Below are 23,896 nucleotides of genomic sequence, written 5' to 3' on the forward strand. Positions count from 1 at the left end.
GTTTACATGTAGGCCACTGTGATGTTGTGAAAAGTACATCACACATACATGCTCATATTAGAAATTATTCCATAGTAGACTACATGTTAGTTTCATCTTTTGATTTATAGTTCCCAATTCAAATACGTTTAGTTAACGTTTTATGCAAAAAAAAAATTCAAGGAGATGTTAAGCGAACGGAGCTTAGCAGGAATCAAAGTTAAAAAATGTTACCGCGCCCTAAGCAAAGTCCAAAATCACTACTGCACTGTTTTTGAGGAGCTGTCCCTGGTCCTGAACAGCATATCATTTGGCCTCCTCTGATGGTGCTGTCCGTGGTGCTAAAGGTGACTGTACTGCCCAGTGAGGGACAACGCTGACCCACTACAATATTATAGCAAAATATCGCTCGATCAGGATAGTCTAGCATGGCTGTGATTAGACCAAAAGCACAAGATTGTAGGCAGAGGACAGGAGATAATCACAGCCATGATGATACAGAGTCATATCACACAACTACGAAAGCGTTAATGCAGTTATTAATGAAGTTATATCTGAGAAAGAATGTGGCAGAGGTGCATGTGAATAAAAGAGACATAGACTGTAAAAGGCAACCCACAGAGAATGCATTATTTCCTTTGCACTGCAGCATTTCCATTAGTTTTGCAGTAACATTTTTTACATTTATATTTTTACATAATAAGATGAACAGATAAAGACATAAAATCTTCTGGAATGAGAAAGTGAAACAAAAAGTGAGAAAAATGACCTCATACTGGGAATTCATGTGAATCACTCTTTTGGTACAAATCAATATGGATCTGTATAAATACAGCTGATACTGTAACTGTGCCTTCAGTTGAGGTTTATTCATCTTACAGGTTTGTTGACATCCTCGATACATCAGTGTTTGCAGGACTTTTTTTCTTTGTGATCTCACACAATTCTTTCTTTTGTGTTTTCAGGCATCTTGCATTTACAGGTCTTTAACAAGAATACAATGGCAAAAAACACAGGTGGGTTAAACTTTCATCAATTTTATCACATATCAATGTCGAATCATCATTTAACATCATATGTTGACCTCTACAGACATGATGCTCAGAGATCTCACAAACAGCCCAGAGTTTGTTGAGGAGCTTCTTCCTGCTGCTGAGCGTACAGCTTTGCTCTATCATCTCTCTTACCTCTGTTTGGGGAGTTTCCCCAAGTTGGAGAGGATTCTCAGACAGCGTGCTGTTGAAAATCAGCTTCTCTTTGTCTCCTCTGAAACTCTTCTTCTAAAGGTATGTCAGAAGATCTTATGTTAGCTCTGTTAACAAAACAGATTTAAATATGTTGTCAGGGACAACTGTGAATCATTCACACTGTGACAAGTGGCAGTAATGTGTGCAAATATTGAATAGTTTTATATATTTTTTCTTTATAATGTAAGAAGTGTGGTGATTATTTAATGTGTTTAGTGGTACTTTTCTCTGTGGAGAAAATAGGCAGACATGCAGAAATGATCATAAGATAAAAACTGAATTGTGACTCTTGCAGCCATGCTAATTCTCCTGTCTATAGTTGTAGTTTCTGTCTTCTGATCGATTGATAAAAGTGCCTGGACTCCTGCTAAATGGTTTAATGTAGAATGTATAGCAATGCATTTGACAGACTTTGATCACAGCTTATAAGAGTACGATCATTGTGAATAAATCAGGAAACATTTCTGTTGTCTTTTAGTGTGTGACCACAAGTGAGGATTTAGTTTCCGCTCTGTTGCCAATGCTGAGGCTTAGTGTTGAAAATAATCAAACCATTTTGGCTGGGAGGTCTCTGGAGAAAGCAAAAGCATGGATCACTGAAATTGTTGACAGAGTGAACGCCATCATAGACAGGTACAACATCAACATAATTGAATATATGAACTTTATTAAATGTATGTTGTTTTACATGAATGTATACTACAAGTGACACTGTATCAATAATGTCAAAAGACATTAAATTGATGAACTCAAATGAAACCGTGATGAGCAAATGATTTATCTGTAATGTCATATTATCAGATATGAAAAACACAACTATAATGTGGCTTCAAGCACCAGTGATGTCATTACTGAAAAAGCAGAGACGGAAAAGGAAAAGGTGGAAACATCCAGTGAGATCAAGAGTTTAGGGGAGATCGTGAATAAGTTCCAAGATGAACTGAATAAAATCTTTGAGGAAATAGGAGAAACTGAGACAAAGATTCAAGAAAAAAATGCAGAGCTACAGAATCACGTCAGCGATATCTGTCGTAAAAGTCATGGTTTGGGTATCCTGGCTGCAATTGTGCCATTCATTGGGCCGCTTATTAAATCCATTTATGATACTGCAACCGCCCCTGGTGCAACTGCTAAAACCACAGCTCTCACCAGCGAATTGTCTCGACTTTCCTCTGAGAAGTCAGACCTGAGAAACAAGGACTGGAACATCCAAGTTCAGATGACTGATATTCAGCTAAAGTTAGCAACTTTGAAAATGCAAGAGGGTGAGACGCTTTCAAATGCTTAAAGATTAACACCTCAGACTTAAAGTTTGTTTAAATTAATAGATTCAAATAGAGCGATCAGTGATATTTTGGGTTTGCCTCATATTGTTTCACTAGGTAAAATACCCGACCCTGTCCATCTCGGGGAGGTCCAAATGTGCCTTTCTCAAATCCAAAAAATATTGATTCAGCTTCAGAAGTTTTGGATGTCAGTGGGGGAACTTCTGGATTCTCTGAAAAAGAAAACCTTTGTTGGAGAGGACATCGTTGCCCCTGAAATGAATGAAAATACTAAGAGCTTCTTTCTGAAGTCTATTGAGATAGCAGAAGAGGTAAAGTAACTTACAAGAATAGTAACTATCCTTCGGTAAAAATGCTTTATAATGTCCCTTTGATTGCATAGCAACATGTAAATAGTGTTGTAATCATTTTTTAACCTCATATTTGCAGTATTGGAAGACCTTTGGCCAAAGCTGTCTGAAAGCAAAGGACATCTTTAGCTTGCAGAATAAGGATGCATACAAGTTCCTGGAGTCCAGTCCTCCTGTAGACCCAGTCGAGTGGAAACAAGAGTATGAGTCTGTCATGGAGAAGCTGAAGAACATAAGTCCTAATCCCTTATGTGAGGCAAACAATGCTGCCATAACTGAGTAAAATACAATACAAAACACTGATGCCTGCATCTTTAACCATAACATCATAGAACTTATGAAATGAAATACTGATAGCAACTGTTCTGAATAACATGTTTCTTGTATTTGATTAGTGTTTTCATGTTCAAAATATTAAAATGATAAATAACACCACCACTGTTCTGAAAGTATGTCATGGTTTCGTGGTCACCAAACTTATAACAAAACTGGGTCATATGTAGCCTAATGTGCTTTATACTGTTTGCATAATTTTTTCCTTAATAGTTCTGCTTGTTTATAACTGCAGTATTCCATAAATCACTGTAAGAAAATAAAGGTAACTGGACCTTATTACTGAATCATGTCTTTTGTGTTTACTGTACATTCAGAAAATGTAAAATAATAGTACAGCGCTCCACATACCAGTGGAAATTTTCAATTTTAAGATTACGCTATTATTCTAGTTTTAGTCTACTACATATTTTAGAGATTAAAACACAGTTTCTTAAAAATTCATGAATGAATTAACTATAGAATCTCACGTGAGCTCCACTGTCCTCACTCTTATTTGTGGTAGCTGCCATATTGTGTTACTGCTCATTTTCTATATACTGCAGTTAAATCGTTCAAAACTCTGCCAAGTCATTGCGTTGACAACATTTGTTGCCACCACACACGTAGATATAACATACAGATGCTTTATCTTACATTGAAGTCAAATGATGATAATTATTGTTGAGTGTGTTACTCCTTTCGATTATTGTAATTGTTTTTGACTCTTCTTATTAGCGTTTGGGTTTATTTCTTGTTCTGTAAAACGATTTTGGTGTTTATAAAGGCAGAACTAAATAAATAATGCATGAAGAAGGTAGAGGCAGAATTAAATTTGTCTTTGAACAGAAGAATTCATGTGACTTGATATACATGGCTTAGGTAACATACCATAGTAGACTAATACAAGGACATTTACACATTTTTGTTAATGCTTATATATTGTATTGCAGTATGTTGATTCTTCACCAAGATGTATTTTACTTCATTTATTCAATTCGTATCTGCACAGTTAATGCACAATAAGTGAAGGATGTGCAAAATATAAAAACTATCTTCTGATTCGTCATGGGATTTTCTGTTCACTGTGGTTTCATTGACAGGTCCTCAAAAGAATGTTCTGTAAAGAAAAGATTGAAAAAAATCAGATTTTTATTTAATGTAGGCCTATATATAATCGAGGAAAGCAATATGGCACTGCAATGGTTCACAAAATGTAAATGAACAAAAAAAAGTAAATGGCAAATTGCTTCAAGGCACAACACAGCAATTGATGCAACTGACCATTACTTAAAGTAAAGAACATTGTGCCTTCAAAAAGCAAAAATGTTGTCACTGTTCATCTGAGGCAACCAGGATGGATTATAGTCCTGTGAGACCCTACCAGCCTCTTTGAAGGGCTCAGCTTGTAGTAACTGTGAGATGTCTGAATAGTGATAAATTATAGAACAAATAAAAATAGAATAAAAATTCAGAAAGACCCATGCTGAAAAGACCAGCTTATGCAATGCTGTACCAAAAAAGCACTCTGGCCCTAATGGCCCATAATCCGTCCTTGGTTTGCACCCTTTCAAACTGTCAAACAGACTCAGAATTAATCCTATACTGGTCACCCAGGGTCAAAGTCTTTTTTATGCATTCAGACAGTAGTGTGAAAAACATGCAACAGAGCTCAAACTGTAGCACGTTACTATAACAGACCAGATCGAAGAAACACAAATCAATTCATGTGTCATGACATGTAACAATTCCTTTGAACAACATCAATCAGAACTACTGCAGCTTTATAGACACAACATGTACAACTATTTGATGTTTATTAAGTATGAACATAGCAATATCACACCAGAAAATCTTGGATTCGGCATTGACAAAGAGATTGTCACATGTACATGAGACAAAAGTTCACCCCAGAGGGGTGTGGGAGGATTTTGGGGCTTTACCACCGAGGCAGTGGGCGATCAGGGTGTGGGATCGGGGGGTCGCATCTGAAGCACATAGCCCTGCCTGTACACAGGGGCACTGCCTTGGAATACCTTATTCTTTGCAGTGGGTCTGACTGATGCTGCTTTAGGGCTAAAGACATACAGGAGATGATGGGTTCACTATTAATTTATACAATTTGTGTTTTATTATTTGGCGAAACTGAGAATGGAGCACATCAAAGGTGAGGCTACATAAGGGCCAGGGTGGCATTGACCTACTTAACCTGACAGCTCAACCCAATCAAATGAGACACAGGTCAACACAATCTCAAAGCAAAAACTTAACTATTTTATGATGAGGCTGATTTGAGCTGATCCATATGAATTCATACGATCTCATTCATATATTCTAGCACAATTTGCTTTCATGCCAGTGAAGTAAGGGTTAGTGGCGGGGTTTCAGTATTGCTTTTTTCTAGTAATCAAACGTTTTTCTATGATTTGACAATGTACGATTTCATTCAAATACCTCCCGTGAGATCAGGATAGTTTCTTGTGACAATAATAATCGCTTAAAAAATATTTAGCCTATAGTTTTGTTATCAGTGTGTTTGCAAATGTGCAATTTTGCCAACTAAAGAGATGAATCCATAACTGCCCTTATAAAAATGATTTTTTTTCTAAAAAATGTTTGTGGTAAAACTGTATGATTTTATACTGGGATCATAAACTGTATTATGCGGAAGAATAAATATACATACACTTCGTCTTCATATTCCTTGGGCGGGGACACTGCGATCACCAAGTCTATCCAGTCCTGATCACACACATAAAGAAACAAACACATCAAGAGTCTGATAAAGTCAAATATAATTCCCCTATCAAATGTAATCTCAAAAGTATTCTTTTACTCAAAACCACACTTATATGATTGTAGAAGACAGCATCGACATCAGCCTGGCATGATAAATTTAACACACAACGGCATAATATGTTGCAACGCAATTTTCTGCTTTAACGCTTCATCTATATTTTATGCTGCCTAATGAAGTAATTATTGCAACACATCCTTTTTTGGGGGGAGACATAAAACATTAAATCTGTAGGACTAGACTATTACACTGCATAATGGGTTCATTATTGAGAAAAGGATGCATCATTTTGTCAAATGGAATGAAATGTAATAAGATATGAGCTTAGGCGTCTGCACGTTTATAGATGTATGCATTATGGAATCAAAAAAATAAATGTGAAAGTGAAAAAGTGAAACGCACACAAATATATGTTATTTTCATGAATGATGGAAATTTTAATAATGGGTAAATGTTAGGATAGTCGGTAACAATGAAGGATAAATTATTATTATTATTATGTATTACTTACCCATGCAGGACTCACTTCCTAGGGTGGTTGCTTTAGCATTGCTATGAGGTTACTAAAGTGCACAAACAGTAATTGTTTTTAGGATTGCTATCTAGTTGCTAGGGCTTCGAGGTAGTTTCCTGCTTAGTATGAATGTGGACATGCAATGTATTTCTAATGAGCGGTGTTGTTTTCAGCTGTTTGTTCAGACCAGATCAACTGATTTAAATTCATGGGTTGTTGTTGTTTTAATGAGTTACCCCTCCACTGTTCCAGGCTTGAGCCATTGAGGTCTGTCCTTCAGCCAAAGTCCCATCTGTCAGTATCTTTCCATTCACAGCCATGATCTCATCACCGGCCACAACACCACCTGAGAAAATGCACACAGAAAAACCCCACACAAGATTAGCAATAACACTGAAACCCGTTTAGCCACTGCATGGGATGGCTAGAAGTGAAAGTGATGTCGATCATTATATATAAATTGTTTTTGTGTAACTTACCGTGTTTATCTGCTGCACCTCCTTCATAGATGGACGACACCACAATCTTTCCCAGTGGGGAGTCAATGCCTCCCTCTATAGCCAGATCGAGCTTTCCGTCCTGAGGAATACAGATGATAGAATAAAGAAATCAAATTGTGCTTTGGCCCGGTTGTTGTTTGTTTTTACAGATGTTCAATCAAATTCTCTTGTTTCCTACTTTACCTTCTTAATTCTCAGTAGTCGCACATCTCTTCCAGCTATCTGCTCAGCCGTGAACTGTGAACACACAAACACACGGCAAAGCTGGTATAAAGAATATTCCACAGAGACACGTTGCGGGGATGTTTTCAGGACAAAATTACAAAATGAACAATGGCAAAATACAGATAGGTAACAGTATAGATAAAAGTAAATGTTACTTTCACCATTGAATATGGATCAAAATCATCCACATATTTCTGGAATCCCTGCAAAACAAAAATGGGTTAAAAAGAAAACAATGTTTGTCAAGGTTGTCAAAATATTATATAATCTACATAGTACAGTATATACAAGTATAGTACAAATACATATGGTGAGGAAAGGATGCATTTGTTTGGTTGGATCATTGGTAGCTAGTTGGACCTTTCAATCCATGATGATGTTTTGATATGATTATTAAATTAAAGCCATTTTACAATTTTACAAATGGAATGACTCAAACATGTGGAATACATCAAGCTTGAACTCCCAATGAAGCAACAAGTCATAGAGGAAATCCTCATAAAAATGAACAAATACTACCTCAAAGTTATGCGATATATATATAATAATACGTATAATATATAATAATCAGTCTTCCATTTGATTCTACTATTTGTGCAGTATATAAGATCCACTCAACAGCTGCTTTCAAACCAAAGAAGAGGAAGGCACGATTGGACGGGAACGACAAGGAGTGACTGAGCACGCGTAGAAGGATAAGACTTAATCCATAAAGCATGTCAGGAGGGCTCTAAATGTAAACATAATCAGTTTCATCTGAAAAAGTTAAATATCCTAATCAAACAGGCAAAAGCAAGATGTTCATCTAAAGATTACATCATATGATAATGAAAAATATTATCATAACATCATTTGAGGGCTACTAGGTACAGAAAATAAGAAAACGCTGCACAGTTTCTTGTCTCTTTCTGTATTTTTTTGTGTGTTGAGCTCAGAAAAATGGGAAAGTATCTCTTTTTATACATTTTGAATTGTTCTCCTATTGGAAGCAATCATAGGGATGCATTTAACCAGTATCTTTCACTGAAATATTGCTAAAGGATTAATAAACACGTCACATGCAGCACACAGACTTAGAAGTCACTCAAGGAAGAGGGTTTAAGAGGGATGGAGTCACACACTGCAAAGATGAGTTACTTGTTTTTTGGTGGATTTAAATGACATGTTGTACGTGACCATCCGTTTAAGCATCTCTTGGGGCTGAAACACACATAATAATAAGTGACTCTTAATAACACAACAATCACACACACACAAACACTAAGAGCTTACAGTATATACCATCTCATTATAAGCCAAGGTTTGTGTCAACATGTTAAAAAGATATATTAACCGTCTTTGAATTCAGTCTCTTGTGAGCTTCATAAATAGACTGACTGCCTGAACTCACTGAGTAACACTGAAATATGTTCAATTACGTGTGGCTCGGTATTGATAGTGCGGTTATACCTTAATGGATCATTTCAAAGAAAAGCCATCTGGCCAATTTCTTCTCCTACACAACACAAAAGAAGATCTATTGAAGAATGTTGTGAACCAAACAACATTGACCCCATTGACTTCCATTGCATGGACACAAAACCACTGATACATCTCTCAAAATATCATCTTTTGTGTTCCACAGAAGAGTCACATGTAGTTTTTGAGGGTGAATAAATGTATTTTTGTTTTTTTGTTAAACTGTCCCTTTAATTGGTTAGTTTAAAACCCAATAAGTAAGCATGCTTGGATCAGCAAGCATCATTAACCCTAATAAATAAAGTCTGAGTAGACAATTCATCTCAGTAAGGATCTTATCATTTCTTGCCCTTCTTGTTACCCTCTTAAAATAACCACAAGTTGGCAATCGGCCATTCATTGAATTAAGGAGGCACAAGGACAGTCAAAGCGATTGGCTTTCCTTGTGATCTGATGGAGCAGGTCTGGTTGTATTACAAAGGGAGCGACCGGCGAATCTAAATTTGTCAGGTTGATCAATCTAGTCATTTTGAGTCTCTTTTTGTGCGCAAAGGGTAAAGATTTTTGTTTTCCTCTCTGTCCTTCCTCTTCCTCTGTCTTTCTCTTTACCTCATTGGTGCAATCAGAGAGTATAAACCGCAACTTTGTGGTCCCTCTTGAGTCTCAAATACTCATTATAATCAGGGAGTCAAACAAGCAACAATCAAACATCAAATCAGTCAGAGCTGTGAAGACCTTATGAATGCATTTTCATCCCACAAACACGCACAAGTGCACGTCTTGTCTTACCATGGTCTCTGAGCGGAGTGTGGGTCTGTGTGAGGTCTGAGTTGGAAGCATGACGGGTTTGGACATGACATGGTTGACCTTTCTCCGTTGGTTCGGAGGGCTAGGGGCTATTTGCTGTGCAGAGGTTAATAAAAAGGGGGATACACTTGACATCAGAATGGGCAATAGCATTGTATGTTTTAGTTATTCAAACCACGCAACACGATAGATGCTACACTGTAAAAAGGCTGGGTTGCTTCAACCCATGGTTCGGTAATATACAGATAAACCCAACCGATGCTTTTAGTTAACCTAGAAAATGTCCATATTTAAATCAACCATGGGTTGAAATAACCTAGCATACATGTAGGTTAATTTAAACCCAATTGTTGGTTTGTCCATATTTCACCCAGAACCATTGAGAGAGAGAAATTTGCGTCAACTCCGTTGAATCAAAAGGAACAGTTTTTTCACAGGAGCTAAACAGACAGATTATGAATTTTTTAACCCATTTAAAGACCTAGGTCGTTTACTGAATTACAAAAAATTAAAGAAATAAAGCATTTAAAGTCCCAGTTAAATTTAAATGATAATTTTCTAAAAAATTGCAGCGTTTATAGCTGGTGTGTGGTGAGCGCACTGGCGCCATGGTACCGTGGATGGAACGGCCTCCAAGTGGATGCTGCACAGTGGTGGTGGTTGAGTAGAGACCCCCCACATATGATTGTTAAGTGCTTTGGGTGTACAGCAATACACAATAAAGCGCTATACAAATGCCTCATTCATTCATTAATTACAGTAAATAGTTTATCAATGTGGGTCATTTTCTTTTTTAAATCTTATACCCTCATAATCTTCAGGTTAAGTCTGAAAATGCACTTACGTCCTGAAGTGACTATCTATCTCAAATGCCGTAAATTAGACAGCTTGACCAGAGCATCCGAAAACTCCTCCCCTTCAACTGTTAGTCCGCTGCCAGTTTCGTTTCAAAATCAATGTAAAAGCTGTGTTTAAACACCCAATCAATTCGCAGTGAAAAATTCAAGCCACGCCCACAACTTTTCTCTATTGAAACTCCTTTTCACTCGTAAATGTCTCAGAAAACATAAGTAAAAAACGAGTTCCAGTTCACGGACTCCTTAAGGAGAAAACATAACTTCCTGGAACTATCTGAAGGCTCCATGAATCATGTGACTTAAACATTTGTTGAACTTCATTGTCGCGACTCTCTTTCTCTCAACGGCTCTAATTTTACCCAACCATGGGTTTAAAATAACCCAGCATATAATGAATATATTGAATTGTAGCCTTCATTTTTAGGTAATATGTTTGAAGTTCTCCTGCTACAGCTATAAGTACCAAATGCATTCTAAGCGTACAGAGGGGGCAAATCCAATAGCTCATTGTTAAAATGAGCTAAACTCACCAGTTGATTATTAGAGGTTGATATTCTGCTGGCATGAGATGTGTTTCTCATCACCTGGGCCACAAGATAAAATGTTCAATTATCTAACAACACCAGACAATCAGTGAAGTTCCTCAAGAAAGAAGAGGCTTAATCTTATCAGCTGATGTATTATGAAGTTCATTTACCGACTCAACACAGCACACTCAAGGCATACTTAAAACATACAGCATTGTTGGGGATTTATTAAATTGATGACTTGCTATCATTTCAAACTTACCTCCCCAACACTAACATACAAGTGCATAATCATCATCCCCACAAGCTAATAAACATTAACTATGCTAACCTTCGGGCTGGGCGGGTGTGAGACATTGTTGTGGTTTGTGTACTCGAAGCCACCTCGCGGCCGGTAACCACTTTCACTAAACCTGCTGCCTTGTTCGGATAGACTTGGGGAACGGGGATAGTTGGATAACCTTGTATGGTACATGTCCTCCATGTGCATAGGGGGTGGAGGTGGGGGTGGAGGAGGTGGTGGTGGTGGAGGAGGTGGTGGAGGGGGAGGTGGCTGAGATGAAAACTGAGCCCTAGAGGAAAACAGCGGGGCAGAGGGGGGTCGCCGTGAACGACCTATTGAGGAAGGGGGTACCCTAGAAGCCGATGGGGAGGGTGGACGCTGTGGAGCTGGTCTGGTGAGTTGCACTGGTTGATATGTTCTGGGAGATGGAGGACGGTGGTTGGATGTGTGGTAAAGTCGGGGTGAGGGTGGAGGGAGTGGTAATGAGGGTGGAGCCTGGTTGGATGTGGGTTGAGTTGGGGCTAGTCTTTTCAGAGGCTGTCTCAGACTCTGGTCCACCTCATCTAAATTGAAGTCATCCATGTCGGTGGTGGCCAGCTTCAGCCCTCCAGGGAATCTCCGCCTGGTGGGGCCGGTTGACGCAGGGGAACGTGTTGGAGACATCTGGAGATAAATTTTAATTGCATAGAATCCTTAACCAACAAACTTAGTCGAACTGGACTAGATGCAAAGAACAACACTCTGATAACTTAAACACGCTTCAGGATTCCTTCATTGGAACATGATGATGTTTACCTCCGGAGATTCATTTTCCACAGAGGAGATTTGCTCTAGTCTGGTTTGACAGAGCCTCTCCACCCAATGTTGCACCTTCTCTGACTCTTCTAGATCTTCCCTCTCAGTCTCTGATACCTAGTTGAGTTAGTAAAGCCACACTCAGAAATGGAAGCTATTGTATATCTTTTACATGGCAACCCGTTTATGCACTCTTGCAGTCCAAGAACAATTGGAAAGGGCACGTTAACACAATTATGGCCTAATTTTCATTCATACTTCATTCACTTGGGTATATTAGAACAATCGATGGTATTAAAAGCAATAGTGCCAACCAGACAAAAGGTAAAGTGAAAAAGTCAAGAACCCAACAGTACCTCTTGCAGAAGTCTGCTGATTTTCATCTGCTTCTCCCTTTCGAGTATATCTTCCTTTTCCTTTGCAAGCTTCAGCTCAAACTCCATCTCTTTTTTGTTCTTTTTCTCTGCCGGAAGAGTGTCCGTCTTGGACGTCTTCTTTTTCTTCTTTGTCTCTTTTCCTTTCTAAATACCCAAAGTGATGGTTTGAGAAGACCTGGTGGACTTTAGACCGAGGACTATTTAATGCAGGTCCTGGAAGTTCACTGTACTGCAGGGTTAGTTCCAACCCTACCAGTAATTTTCCGGTACTTTTAGGGACCATAAATCCATTACAGGTAAGACTTTTAATGGAGCTTGTTTAGGTGTTGTTAAGAGTTGGAGTTTAACTCTGCAGGATAGTGGCCGGTTGGGACTGCTTAAACCATGCAGACCAACTTCAGACGTCCATTCAAAGTCTTTATGACGAATAACATATCTCACAGCTAGATCAAACCAACACAACACAACATGCTTGCACCACACAATGTACCTTCTTGAGTGTAGGCAACTTCCCTTCATAACGGTAGAACCAACCGAATGCTACAAGAGCAAGAGCAACGCTGTGAGTCTCATACAAACACTCCAAATCATCAACCCTCCTCAAACCTTTCAAAGCTACCAAGATAAGATCCAACCAAACAAAATGAAAGAGGATAGTCTACACACATTTCTGTATGTACGGAGTGTTTCTTGAAAAAGGCCAGGTTTGTTAAAAAAAATGCATGCCTGTAATGCCAGTATCTAGGTTGGCATATGAAGCTATCACTCACTTCTGCTTCCTCCTCTTCATCTGAGTGCTCGGCGCCTACAGAGGTTGATGGAGCCAGGAAGAGACAGACAATGCACACCAGAAATACAAAGAGCACACAAAGAGTGATGATGCATTCCCAAAATAAATGCTCATCAGTCCATGCAAGGAAAGAAGTAATGCATTAGGAATGCCCTTTAATAGTGTTTAAAGATCAGTGTAGATCTGTTGACGTCCTTCAAAGTACATGCACTTGAGAGGTGTAATGGGTATGCTGAGAACTTACTTGAGGTTTTAGGTTTTGGTGAAGGTGAGCGGTGTGCCGGCGGTTGGGGGGAGGGAGAGCGGGATGGGGACCGTGAGGGAGTTTTGGATTTTTCCTTGGAGCCCCAGTCTTCTTCCCATTCTTTATGGTGTTTCCTCTCTGCTGCTTGAATTCTGCACGAACGCACATAAACATGCGATACATACCGTTTAAATAATGGACAGTAATTGATACTGACAAGCCTGCTAAATGATTTTATTGTAACGGTAATAGTTGAGTTGAGTGAGTGTACCTCTCCATGTCTTTCTGATAGCGTTCCTCTTCCTCTGCAGTCTTCTGTGTTATCTCCATCTTCCTCCTGCAAAATATTTCAAATATGGAAGACTAAAATAGTTTTATATTCATGCATTTGTTGAAAGGGGTTTAAGACACAGTGTATCCCTCTATTGTTTTTCACCTGTTAAGCTTTTGTTATACAGTTTAGAATTGCTGCTTGTTTTGTCAAATTTTTTGTATTGTTTTGGTACATCTTTATATATTTAAGAATTGTAATGTCTAGTTTGGGAAGTGTTAAGGTGTGATTTGACTAACATTCGTTCGTTCTCCTGTTGTTCTTTGATGATCTTGTTGGTCTCTAATGCCACTTTCTTCTGATGCATTAGCTCCTGTCTCTGAAGCTGATGTCGAGCTTCAGCCGCCAAGCGCTCCTCATCTGTCATAAACAGCTCGCTTCCCTGAAACACAAACATGCACACAACCACACACATGTAATCACATGTAGTTCCAGTTCTCAATGGGCTCTTACTTTTACACGTGTCCCCTGAGTGAGATAAAAGCTTTGCCGTGGACCTTTGAGATTTCTGATGCTCTTAATGTACTTACAGCTCCAGTGAGAACAGTGATGGTCAGGCTGCGGCTGCTCTTTAACACTTGCACTGCCTGGAAACACACGTGTTTAGCCATAAAAACTTGGTGAGAGGATTTTTTTAAAAACATTTTGTATTTTATTTTCTGTATTCACTTCTTGGTGACTCAGGTTGGCAAAATCCACCCCATTGACTTCAACAATCTGGTCGCCGACCTAAAAGTCACAAAATAAAAACAGTCAAACAGTCATGGTATAATACTATGCTTCAGAGGTAGGTCAGGACGAATTTGATTCAGGGTTTGGTTACCTGTAAACCCACTTCTGCAGAGAGTGACCCTGCCTTCACATTGCTCACATAGATCCCTGGTTTCTGTGTTGGTCCACTTGATATGCTACAATACAGAGCAAAATTAATGGACGGACTAAGATTTTATGGTAAAGATATATGAGATGCTCTATGGAGTAATGGCCAAAAGTAATAGGGCCATTTTAATCCGTTTTCGGAATTAGATTACAGTTTTTTCTCAATCACTTTGTCTCATTTCTCCCCCAAATTTTTTTTTCTTCTGAAAACAATAAGTTTGGGGCTCTGTACAGTTCGTTTCTTGTTCACATCAGACTTGTGTTTCTCATTGATTTATGCAAATTGCATGTGTTTTGGCACATGTGTGCAAGAGGTAATGTACAATTCTCAACAACATGCACAATAACTAAAAGCATATACCTTGTTGATCAAAACGGATTAGCTGATTCTCAGTGAAACTTTCAATCCCTTCAAAACTTTTGAACATTCTTTCATCGTGTGAACCATCACGTGCAAAATGATTCATTCAGTCATCAAAATCTATGCATGTATCTTCTGTGAATATCTATGACTTGGGAAATTTGTAATGTCCGCTGAATTGTCAAATTGTCAAATTGTCTGCCAATTGCTGTAAAACACTAAATACCATCAACCAACCAATCAAGCAGATTTGTAAGCATATACTGCATATGGAGTTTGCCCAAAGCACAATCACTAGAGTTTATTACTGAAAGGATTTTTACGACCATCGGCCACAAAAACTGATGTCTCTGTTAGAGGCCATGAATGCTGCTTGTGAAGACATTACAGGTACAGTGATCACTGTAGAGGATGCTTATGCCACTCAAGGAGATTTTCATAGATATCATTTTGTGAAACATGTTGTTTATTGTCACGTGTATAAAACAATTACTGTAAAACATGTTTACACTGTTTACATAACACATTTACACACATTTGGTGGCACTGGTCGATTGTCTGACAAAATAGGTAGCTTTTGAAGCAAAAACGAAATGTTGTTTTAATCACATGCAATAGAGTTTTGATGTTCCAGCAAAAAGTTGTGACGATTGAACTTACAGTTTAGAGATTGTTAAGTCTCATTCGAGAAATGAGCCAATGCAATTGAGGTAAAATGTAAACCAGAGTTTCCTTAACTGGGGTTCACAACCCCCTGGTGGATCACGAGGGAATTGCAGGGGGTTCATGAGGTACACTCATGTAAAGTTTCAATTACTTTGAAAAAAGTTGCAAAGAAATGTTTTGAAAAAAAAGTTATGTAAAATACTACTCATAAAATCCGCAAAACAAAATAATATCTTATAATTATTTTTGAAGTTAAACATCCAAATGTGCTTTTAAATGATTGATTGGAAATTATTTAGGTCAAAGGGTTCGGCTGACAAAAAAAATGGGGTAAGGGTCCAATTAATACAGTTTCTTGTGCTTTGCAATGATAGAATACAAAAACACAATTTTAATATATGTATATATATAATAATGTTTATATTTGTAATTTGTAAACATATAGACGGTTTCTTCTGACGAATGTGCCTGGCCCAAAGTAAACTTCCGGTCTGTGTTTGGTTATATTAAATATATAAGTATATTTGTATATAATTATATTAATCTTAACTTATATTTTATTGTATATTAATTGTTTAAATACATTACTTAAAACAGTTATTGATTCATTGTGGAGGTCTACCAGAAGTTAAGTTTGGGCAACAAAACATTTGTTTATGTTGCTTCGGCTGAAACGTCTATATTACTGTAACAGCAGCATCAACAAAATATAAATTTGTCCCTCACCTGATTCCCATGCCTTTAGTGCCCACTAAACTAAGGAACACTTTCTTTTCCTTGATCTCTTTTCCTCCAATTGAAGTCAAACCAGCCACGCTGGTCTTCTTCTCCTAAGAGAACAAAACACAGAGGTCAAGTTTTAATGTAAGTGTAAAATAAAATGACAAACGTACAAATAACTTAATCTTACCCCTGACTCCGAAGCAAACTGATCCACAAACTGCCACTTCAGAGGGTCTTCGGAGGAGCTGATTTTCAAATGGATAGTAACAATATCACTATGACAATCGACATATGCTTTTCCATATGCCTGAGAATGTTGCGTGTGGCATTGTGACATTAAAGTGATCGTTCACTCAAAAAGGAAAATTCAGTCATTATTTACTCACCCTCTTGTCATTTTATAACGTAATGACTTACTTTCTTCTGCAGAACACAAAAGAAGATATTTTGAAGAAAGTTGGTAACCGAACAGCACTGGACCCCTTTCAGTTATATTGCATGGACACAAAACCAACGCATGTGAATGAGGTCCAGTTAATTTTTTTTTCCAAATAACTTATTTTGTGTTCTGCTAAAGAAAGAAAGACATACAGGTTTTAAATGACAAAAGGGGGAGTAAATGATGACATTTGTAAGTCACTTTGGATAAAACTACCCCTTTAATAAAAATCAAATTACCTTTTGACAGGAATCATTCCCACATCTGTGAAGAAACAGTCACAATAATCAATAAACCCTCTCGATCAATAATACACGAATAAATAACACAATTAGGTGTGACAAATCCCATGGAAGATATTCCTACAAATGACTGAACTGTTAAATCAATCACAGGCCAACTGTGATTAAATCCCCCAGGATAATTAAGGCTTATTAGCTTTAGGTCTGTGTAATAATGACAGCTTTACAGACAATGAGTTACAACTGCGGTGTGTGACTGGGTCTTACGGCGGACTTTCAGAGAGACGGTCTTCTTGGTTTTGATGAGGTTGATGACCTCCTCGTGAATGCAAGAGGAGATGGAGTAGCCGTTAATGCGCACGATCTCATCGCCAACCTGAAGAGGACATACGTTAACCAAGCGCATGACATAACTATGACTTTAACAAGTTTAATTTAATATTAATAGCACTGTGGGGCTTGAATAATACATGGATTATTGTCACATAAACAAACAAATGTATTTATTTGGTGGTGTAGACTGCACTTATTGTTAGCTCAATGACAAAATGTTTTCTCCTTTGCAAGTCACTTTGGATAAAAGCATCTGCTTAAATTAATACATGTAAATCTAGTGCACATGTATTATAATATCTTATGTTTTAAACTGACTTGTGTAATTTAATAGTGCTTAAAATAATTGTAATATTTATTTAGACGAATGATAAAATATCAATGCAGTTCGAAATTTCAGATTTGCTTTTTTACAGAAATGGAAAAAAAACTGTTGTCAGAGTTGCCAAGCACTAATAGCCTACTTTTAATTGTATTTTTATTTGCATAACCCAGTGACAAACATTAAGTGGGACTGATAATAATGATTTAATGGCAAACAATAAAAATGACGAAATATGAAGATACAGTACAAGGCTTCAGAAGGACAGCAGGTGAAAACATAACAAAGAAGCAAAGAATAGGTCTAGTACCCCTCCTAGTGGTGAGAAGATTTATTGACAAAATGACAATTTGACATTTAAACACAGCAAACAGCAGGCCCTTAATCTTCTCCTTGGTTTTTAACAGCAGCTTTCATCCATTATGTTGTACTACTGCCAAATGTTACATAATTATGGTTGCGGGCAAATATGTAATCAGTTTAATGCATATCTTCTAAGAACAATTTGTGATTTAATTGTCAGAACGTTAATAAATAGATAATACAAACAGGAAATATTACATTTGCAATTATTTAATTGCCCCCTGGATATTTTTTAGGGGCAAAAAAAATCTGGGGGAGAAATGTCCCCACAGCTCCCTGACAAACAGTCAGATTTGTAAGATTGTAAGATATAATATTCAATTAGCAGGAAAGCAATATGGCAGGACCATCGCATAGAGTCTGTGAGGTAGCAACTGAACTAGAATGCAATTGAAAATTATTTGTATAAAACAAGGCTTCTATGAGTTTATTGTCCTTACCTGTAGCCCAACATTTCCTGCCTGTCCATCTTTGACTGTCTGTGAGATAAAGAGACCACAGCCGAACTCCAGCCCACCTCGAACGCTCAAACCCAGACCCTCAGGGTGTGTGCGGTCCAGACGCACTTCCTTCAACTTTCTGCTCATAACAGAAAATAAAACATTAAATTAAACTGAACAAATATGAGGACTTTTTTAAACTAAAAGTCTTGAAAATATCTTAAAGGTATTATAGAGGTGCCATTAATCTGATGGTTATACACTGAGCAAAATTATAAACGCAACACTTTTGTTTTTGCCCCCATTTTTCAAGAGCCGAACTTAAGAACTTTTCTATGTGCACAAAAGGCCTATTTCTCTCAAATATTGTTAAAAAATCTGTCTAAATCTGTGTTAGTGAGCCATTTTTCCTAGGCTGAGATAATCCATTCACCTCACAGGTGTGGCATATCAAGATGCTGATTAGACAGCATGATTATTGCAAAGGTGTGCCTTAGGCTGGCGACAATAAAAGGCCACTCTAAAAGTGCAGTTTTTACTGTATTGGGGCATCAAACCGCTCACCCTCACAATGCCATACATGCTCTATGCCATCTGCCCTGTACAGTGAAAACCGGGATTCATCCATAAAGAGAACACCACTCCAAAGTGTCGAGCGCCATCGAATGTGATCATTTACCCACTTAAGTCGGTTACAATGATGAACTGCAGTCAGGTTGAGACCCCAATAAGGACGATGAACATGCAGACGAGCTTATTTGAGACGTATTCTGACAGTTTGTGGAGAAATTCTTTGGTTATGCTGACTGACTGTTGCAACAGCTGTCCGAGTGGTTGGTCTCAGGGGATCTTGGAGGTGAAGATGCTGGAGAAACAGCTCTGGTGGACATTCCTGCAGTCAGCATGCCAATTGCACGCTCCCTCAAAACTGGCGACATCTGTGGCATTGTGCTGTGTGATAAAACTGCACATTTTAGAGTGACCTTTTAATGTGGCCAGCCTAAGGCACACCTGTGCAATAATCATGCTGTCTAATCAGCATCTTTATGTGCCACATCAGTGAGGTGGCAAAAACAAAGGTGTTGCGTTTATAATTGTATGCTGTATTTGCAAACGTTGTGGCTTTGCGTGACCATCAACAATTGGTCCTTTGAGATGAGGGATGACAAGAGGACAACAAGTGGAACGGAATCCAGTTTTTCACGGCCCCATGCAGCACATCAGACTCTGTTGAATAAACCTCCTCTCTCATAACAGCGTTCTATTATCACGACTCACTGAGCATGAGAGACACCAATTACTCTCATTGGAGACGAGAGAGGGGTGGCTGTCACTCTACCTTCGTTTCTCTCTTTCTCTTTTCAATGTTTTCAATGATTTAAGCAAGCAAAAAATCATTATACTGTAATTCTCACCTGGATCTCTTGGGCGTGAGCTGGTCATACTGCACTTGGTGTTTTAGAGGAATCAAGGGTCTGATGGCATCAAAGAGTGGAAGGCGTTTGGGCTCATTAATCACCAGCTTCAGGTCGCCGACCAGGACAGGCAGTTCCATCGATCTAAAGGGCAGAGCAGAGCAATTAAATGAGGACCTGATTAAGAGCAGGCAAACAGGCGGTCAGAATCACTTTGCGCTGCGTTAGAGCCGGATGAAATTTTACTTTTAAAGATTTTCTAAAGCAAGCGAACCAAATAAAAAAAAAATAGTCACAATACACCGGAGGTGAGCCATTATCAATCTAATAAAAAAATGCACAAAAAACCCCCAGATGTCTGTCTTCCATTGGTTGCCCATATAAAGTCATTGCTTATGAATCTAGAGGCAGCTGCTCTATGAATCATTGATATTTCACTCCTGACTCAGATATCAGAGACAATGGGATGTGAGAGAATAGCTGCCCTTGAATGCAGGAGGACAGTGGAAATTACATTATCCAAGTCAATGTTACTTTCCATTGGATCAGGCCTCTTATTTCTGTTCAATGGAGCAGTGACCGACCTGTCCAGCGGAGCAATGACGTCTTGACTTACACCTGAGATTACAAAACAGGACCTAAAGGATTGTTTTCTTTGTATTGATCAGTTCTTATAACTTCATACAGATAAGGAGACACGGAATACTTTTGTCCTGTTGAATGAACCATGCAGCTTTCCTTTGATAAACAGACAACAATTACCTGTTGCTCAATTACTCATTACTTAATTAATCAAAATGTTAAACTTCAGTACACACTACTACTGATATATTTAAAGGGATAGTTCGCCCAAAAATTTAATTACTGTATGTCATCATTTATGCACCCTCAAGTTGTTCCAAACCTGTATAAATGTATTTGTTCTGATGAACATAAAGAAATACATTTAAAAAAACTAATTTCATTGACTACCATAGCAGGAAAAATGATTGTTCTGTTGAATACAAAATTAGATATAAAAAATATAAATTAGATTTTGAAGAATTTAGGAAAGCAAACAGTTCTAGGGCCCCTTTGACTACCATTTTATTTTTTCCTAGTAAATGATTTCCCAGAAATGTCAGTCGCTAACATGAGACATATTGAATATAAGCAAATCAATTAGGTGAAAACACAGAAGACAGACATACCCACATACAAACGCTCAACACACACAATATGCCGACATACAAACAAACATAGACACACACACGGACGGACACACAGACAAGCACGTGCGCACACACACAGACACGCATGCACGCATAGTGAAAGCGCACATTAAAGATAAAGGAGAGAGAAACACAGGTCAAATATTAAACAGACGATAAATTCCCATATGCAATATTAATTATGTTAAAACTTAAAAATTCTTATTCTAAAGCAGCCTATTTAACATTCTGGGATCCGAGGGTGGAAAAAATCATAATATTGAGGAAATCGCCTTTAAAGTTGTCCAAATGAAGTCCTTAGGATAGCATATTACTCAAAAAAAGAAAGTTTTTATATATTTACAGTAGGAATTTACAAAATATCTTAATGGAACATGATCTTTACTTAATGTCCTAATGGTTTTGGGCATAAAAGAAAAATTTATAATATTGATAAAATATTTCTTGGCTATTGCCCCCCAAAAATCCTGTGCTATTTATGTCTGGTTTTGTGGTCCAGCATATATGGTTTTGTATCTGACCAATAAAACCTGAAAATGAACCTTCTGGAAGTCTCTGGCAAAAATACTATTGGATATTAACTTCAGCACAAAAAATTTATAGAAACCCTTGTCAAAACCAAAGACACACCTTTCCCATATATTTGGATTTTCAAAAATAAAAAAACTTTTATACTGCAAAACATCCTGTATTAAATGTTTCACTTGTTCCCTAGTATTCCCCTTATTGTTGGCTTAAAGGAACGCTCTGATTAAGGAATAAACAAAGTAATGATAAAGGGAGAAGAACAGCAATGACTTTCCTTTAACGACAAATTAAAGTAATATAAGGTGAACTTACTGGTGGTACATGCGTAGAACATCATAGAGATAGTCCTTCTCTGCTTCATTATCAACCAATAACTCCACCTGCGCCAATACACAAACTTCACTCAGATCATTATTAATAATCACAAAGTCAATCTCAATCACATCTTTACCTGGTGACGGCTAATCTGCTGCAGAAATGTTTTGAGGAAGCGTTTTGGCCAATCAATGATGTAACACATCTCTCTCTCTCACTGAGTGAGAGACTAAGACAGGTATGAGAATGTCACAGAGAGATGTAGGGGTGGAGCATCGATTGGTTGACTTTTGGGTTGTCGTGTTTGGTTATATGTCAGGTGGCTTTTTCCAGCATTGTGAGCAGCATTTGTACAGTTCTGCTCCACTGGACCTGTTATGTGCCTGGCCTCAGATAATGTCTTTTGTTAACAGTGTCACCTTACATAAGTGTATCATGATACCGTTAGAATTTAAAAAGTTCTATGACATTCTTATACTCCTTTTTAGTTTACATATTTACATTCTTAAAATACAATACTTAAATGATATGTATGTATTAAGTCATCCAAATTAAATGTGTTTGGCATGTGATTATTTAGTCACGTATATATTTATTCATTTGGCAGATGCTTTAGTCAACACCGTCTGTTAAATGTCAACTACGAAATAAAATCTACATGTAATCAAAAAAAAGCCTGCGAGTATAAAGCTATTTATGGTGTCATAAACATTTTTGACAAGGCCAAATGTCACTCCACCTTTGGACAACATCCATGAAAACTGAAATCAGCACTTCATCTCTAGCAATGACAAATTCAAATGTAATGAACGATGGTCCAACAATATAACATGAACATATTAATATCAGACAAGGATACAAAAATGCAAATGTTTTAATTTGGCCTTTTTAAGCATTGCTCAGTTTACCTTCCCCCATCTACAGGCAATTACAAGCCCAACAATAAAAGCAGCAATCCTTTTCGCCTGACCACACATCTCTGTAACTACATGGAACGCTGTATGATAAACTGTTCATTGTATGTCTCTATAAGTCTGAACAGATGGTACAACTCTAATATTACACACACCTGGGAAGGTTGTATTTTGTTTAACAACACATTCATATGTACAATATTTAAGCGAATTCGTTATTATTATATAAAATAGAACTTACATTAAACAATAACTCAGTGTTCGTTAAGCGTTTAAAGAACCTTTAATAGGTTACCTGTTGTAAAGCATGCTAAAGTGTTCAGCCCAGTACACCTGTTCACCCAATCAGAAATGCGTACACCGGATGACGTCATTCACTACCTTACCTTTCGACCTGAATTTATGCGCTTACTGGAACCTTTCCCTTATCTAACGCTGTAAAATTCGCATAATTCCTCATTTGATTTAAACTAATACATTAGTTACATGTTAACATGTAAGGTGTATTTTTATATCTTGAAAAAAACACCTTGAACTTTAGAAAGTCGGAAATATCTATCATGATGCTAGGTTTATCGCCTTTCTGTCCAAAAACAACAACAACTGTCTCTATGGAACCTGTTAAAATCTGTTTTACTTTATAAAACTTTAAAACGTTTGAAAAACATAAAAGTGGGAGAGTAGGCTACTCTTCCGCCATCCTTCTCATTCTTGTGAGGCGATAATGTTCCGCAAAATAAAGTATTAAGGCGGGATGATAGAAATAAAAGAACACTTTAAAACCTTACCTTATGTCGAAATTCCCTAGCCACTTTTCGCTCCATGGTGAACAGCAGTGTTTGTCAACGGTCCCGGCCGGTTGTTATGCTCGTGCGGTAGTGGCGGGGACGCGCGTCACTTTCGTGCGCTCTCGTTGGTGTATGAGCTTCGGTCAGAGGTCGATAACTGCATGCCTGCTGCTACTGCTGTTATCATGCTGTTAGATTTATTACACATGAATTTATGGTTGCAATGCCAACTCAGAGCAAAAAATCCTTTAAAGCATATTGTCATGTACAGTGGCCCC

At 37.8% G+C, this 23,896-nt stretch overlaps 2 protein-coding genes across 9 annotated transcripts; one reads left to right on the top strand and one right to left on the bottom strand.

Moving 5' to 3' along the window:
* Positions 1-1,073: 1,073 nt before the first annotated feature.
* Positions 1,074-4,003, top strand: LOC130414693 (uncharacterized). Its single transcript, XM_056740706.1, has 5 exons — positions 1,074-1,265; positions 1,705-1,859; positions 2,028-2,491; positions 2,609-2,823; positions 2,942-4,003. Exons 1-5 carry the CDS (start codon positions 1,074-1,076, stop codon positions 3,143-3,145), a joined length of 1,230 nt encoding a protein of 409 aa, XP_056596684.1. The 3' UTR covers positions 3,146-4,003.
* A 145-nt stretch (positions 4,004-4,148) lies between these two features.
* On the bottom strand, positions 4,149-23,733 carry ush1c (Usher syndrome 1C). Of its 8 annotated transcripts, XR_008905603.1 has the most exons (22): positions 23,619-23,733; positions 21,914-21,981; positions 19,863-20,006; positions 18,448-18,586; positions 17,257-17,365; positions 16,987-17,011; positions 16,496-16,553; positions 16,312-16,415; positions 14,503-14,587; positions 14,349-14,408; positions 14,210-14,266; positions 13,919-14,061; positions 13,620-13,685; positions 13,349-13,500; positions 13,085-13,119; positions 7,372-7,413; positions 7,169-7,222; positions 6,965-7,064; positions 6,722-6,831; positions 6,483-6,534; positions 5,861-5,916; positions 4,149-4,294 (listed from the first exon to the last, which is right to left on the bottom strand). XR_008905603.1 is itself a non-coding variant. In XM_056740243.1 (21 exons), exons 1-21 carry the CDS (start codon positions 23,652-23,654, stop codon positions 4,282-4,284), a joined length of 1,656 nt encoding a protein of 551 aa, XP_056596221.1. In that variant the 5' UTR covers positions 23,655-23,733; the 3' UTR covers positions 4,149-4,281. The 8 variants fall into 8 exon arrangements, 4 of the variants coding, with proteins under 4 accessions (XP_056596221.1, XP_056596225.1, XP_056596224.1 ...); XR_008905602.1 differs by having other exon boundaries at positions 5,861-6,534; XR_008905601.1 differs by having other exon boundaries at positions 6,483-6,831.
* Positions 23,734-23,896: the final 163 nt, after the last annotated feature.

This window comes from Triplophysa dalaica, chromosome 24, assembly GCF_015846415.1.
Source record: "Triplophysa dalaica isolate WHDGS20190420 chromosome 24, ASM1584641v1, whole genome shotgun sequence".
NCBI classification, from domain to species: Eukaryota; Metazoa; Chordata; class Actinopteri; order Cypriniformes; family Nemacheilidae; genus Triplophysa; species Triplophysa dalaica.

Excerpts from the sequence above, each read along its gene's own strand:
- LOC130414693 (XM_056740706.1), top strand. The coding sequence starts at position 1,074 with ATGATGCTCAGAGATCTCACAAACAGCCCAGAGTTTGTTGAGGAGCTT. Across the intron at positions 2,492-2,608 it reads AACTTTGAAAATGCAAGAGG|GTAAAATACCCGACCCTGTC; the intron begins GTGAGACGCTTT and ends TTGTTTCACTAG. Across the intron at positions 2,824-2,941 it reads CTATTGAGATAGCAGAAGAG|TATTGGAAGACCTTTGGCCA; the intron begins GTAAAGTAACTT and ends TCATATTTGCAG.
- ush1c (XM_056740243.1), bottom strand. The coding sequence starts at position 23,654 with ATGGAGCGAAAAGTGGCTAGGGAATTTCGACATAAG. Across the intron at positions 20,007-21,913 it reads GTTCTACGCATGTACCACCA|ATCGATGGAACTGCCTGTCC; the intron begins GTAAGTTCACCT and ends TCTGCCCTTTAG. Across the intron at positions 13,686-13,918 it reads CAACAGGAGAACGAACGAAT|GAGGAAGATGGAGATAACAC; the intron begins GTTAGTCAAATC and ends AATATTTTGCAG.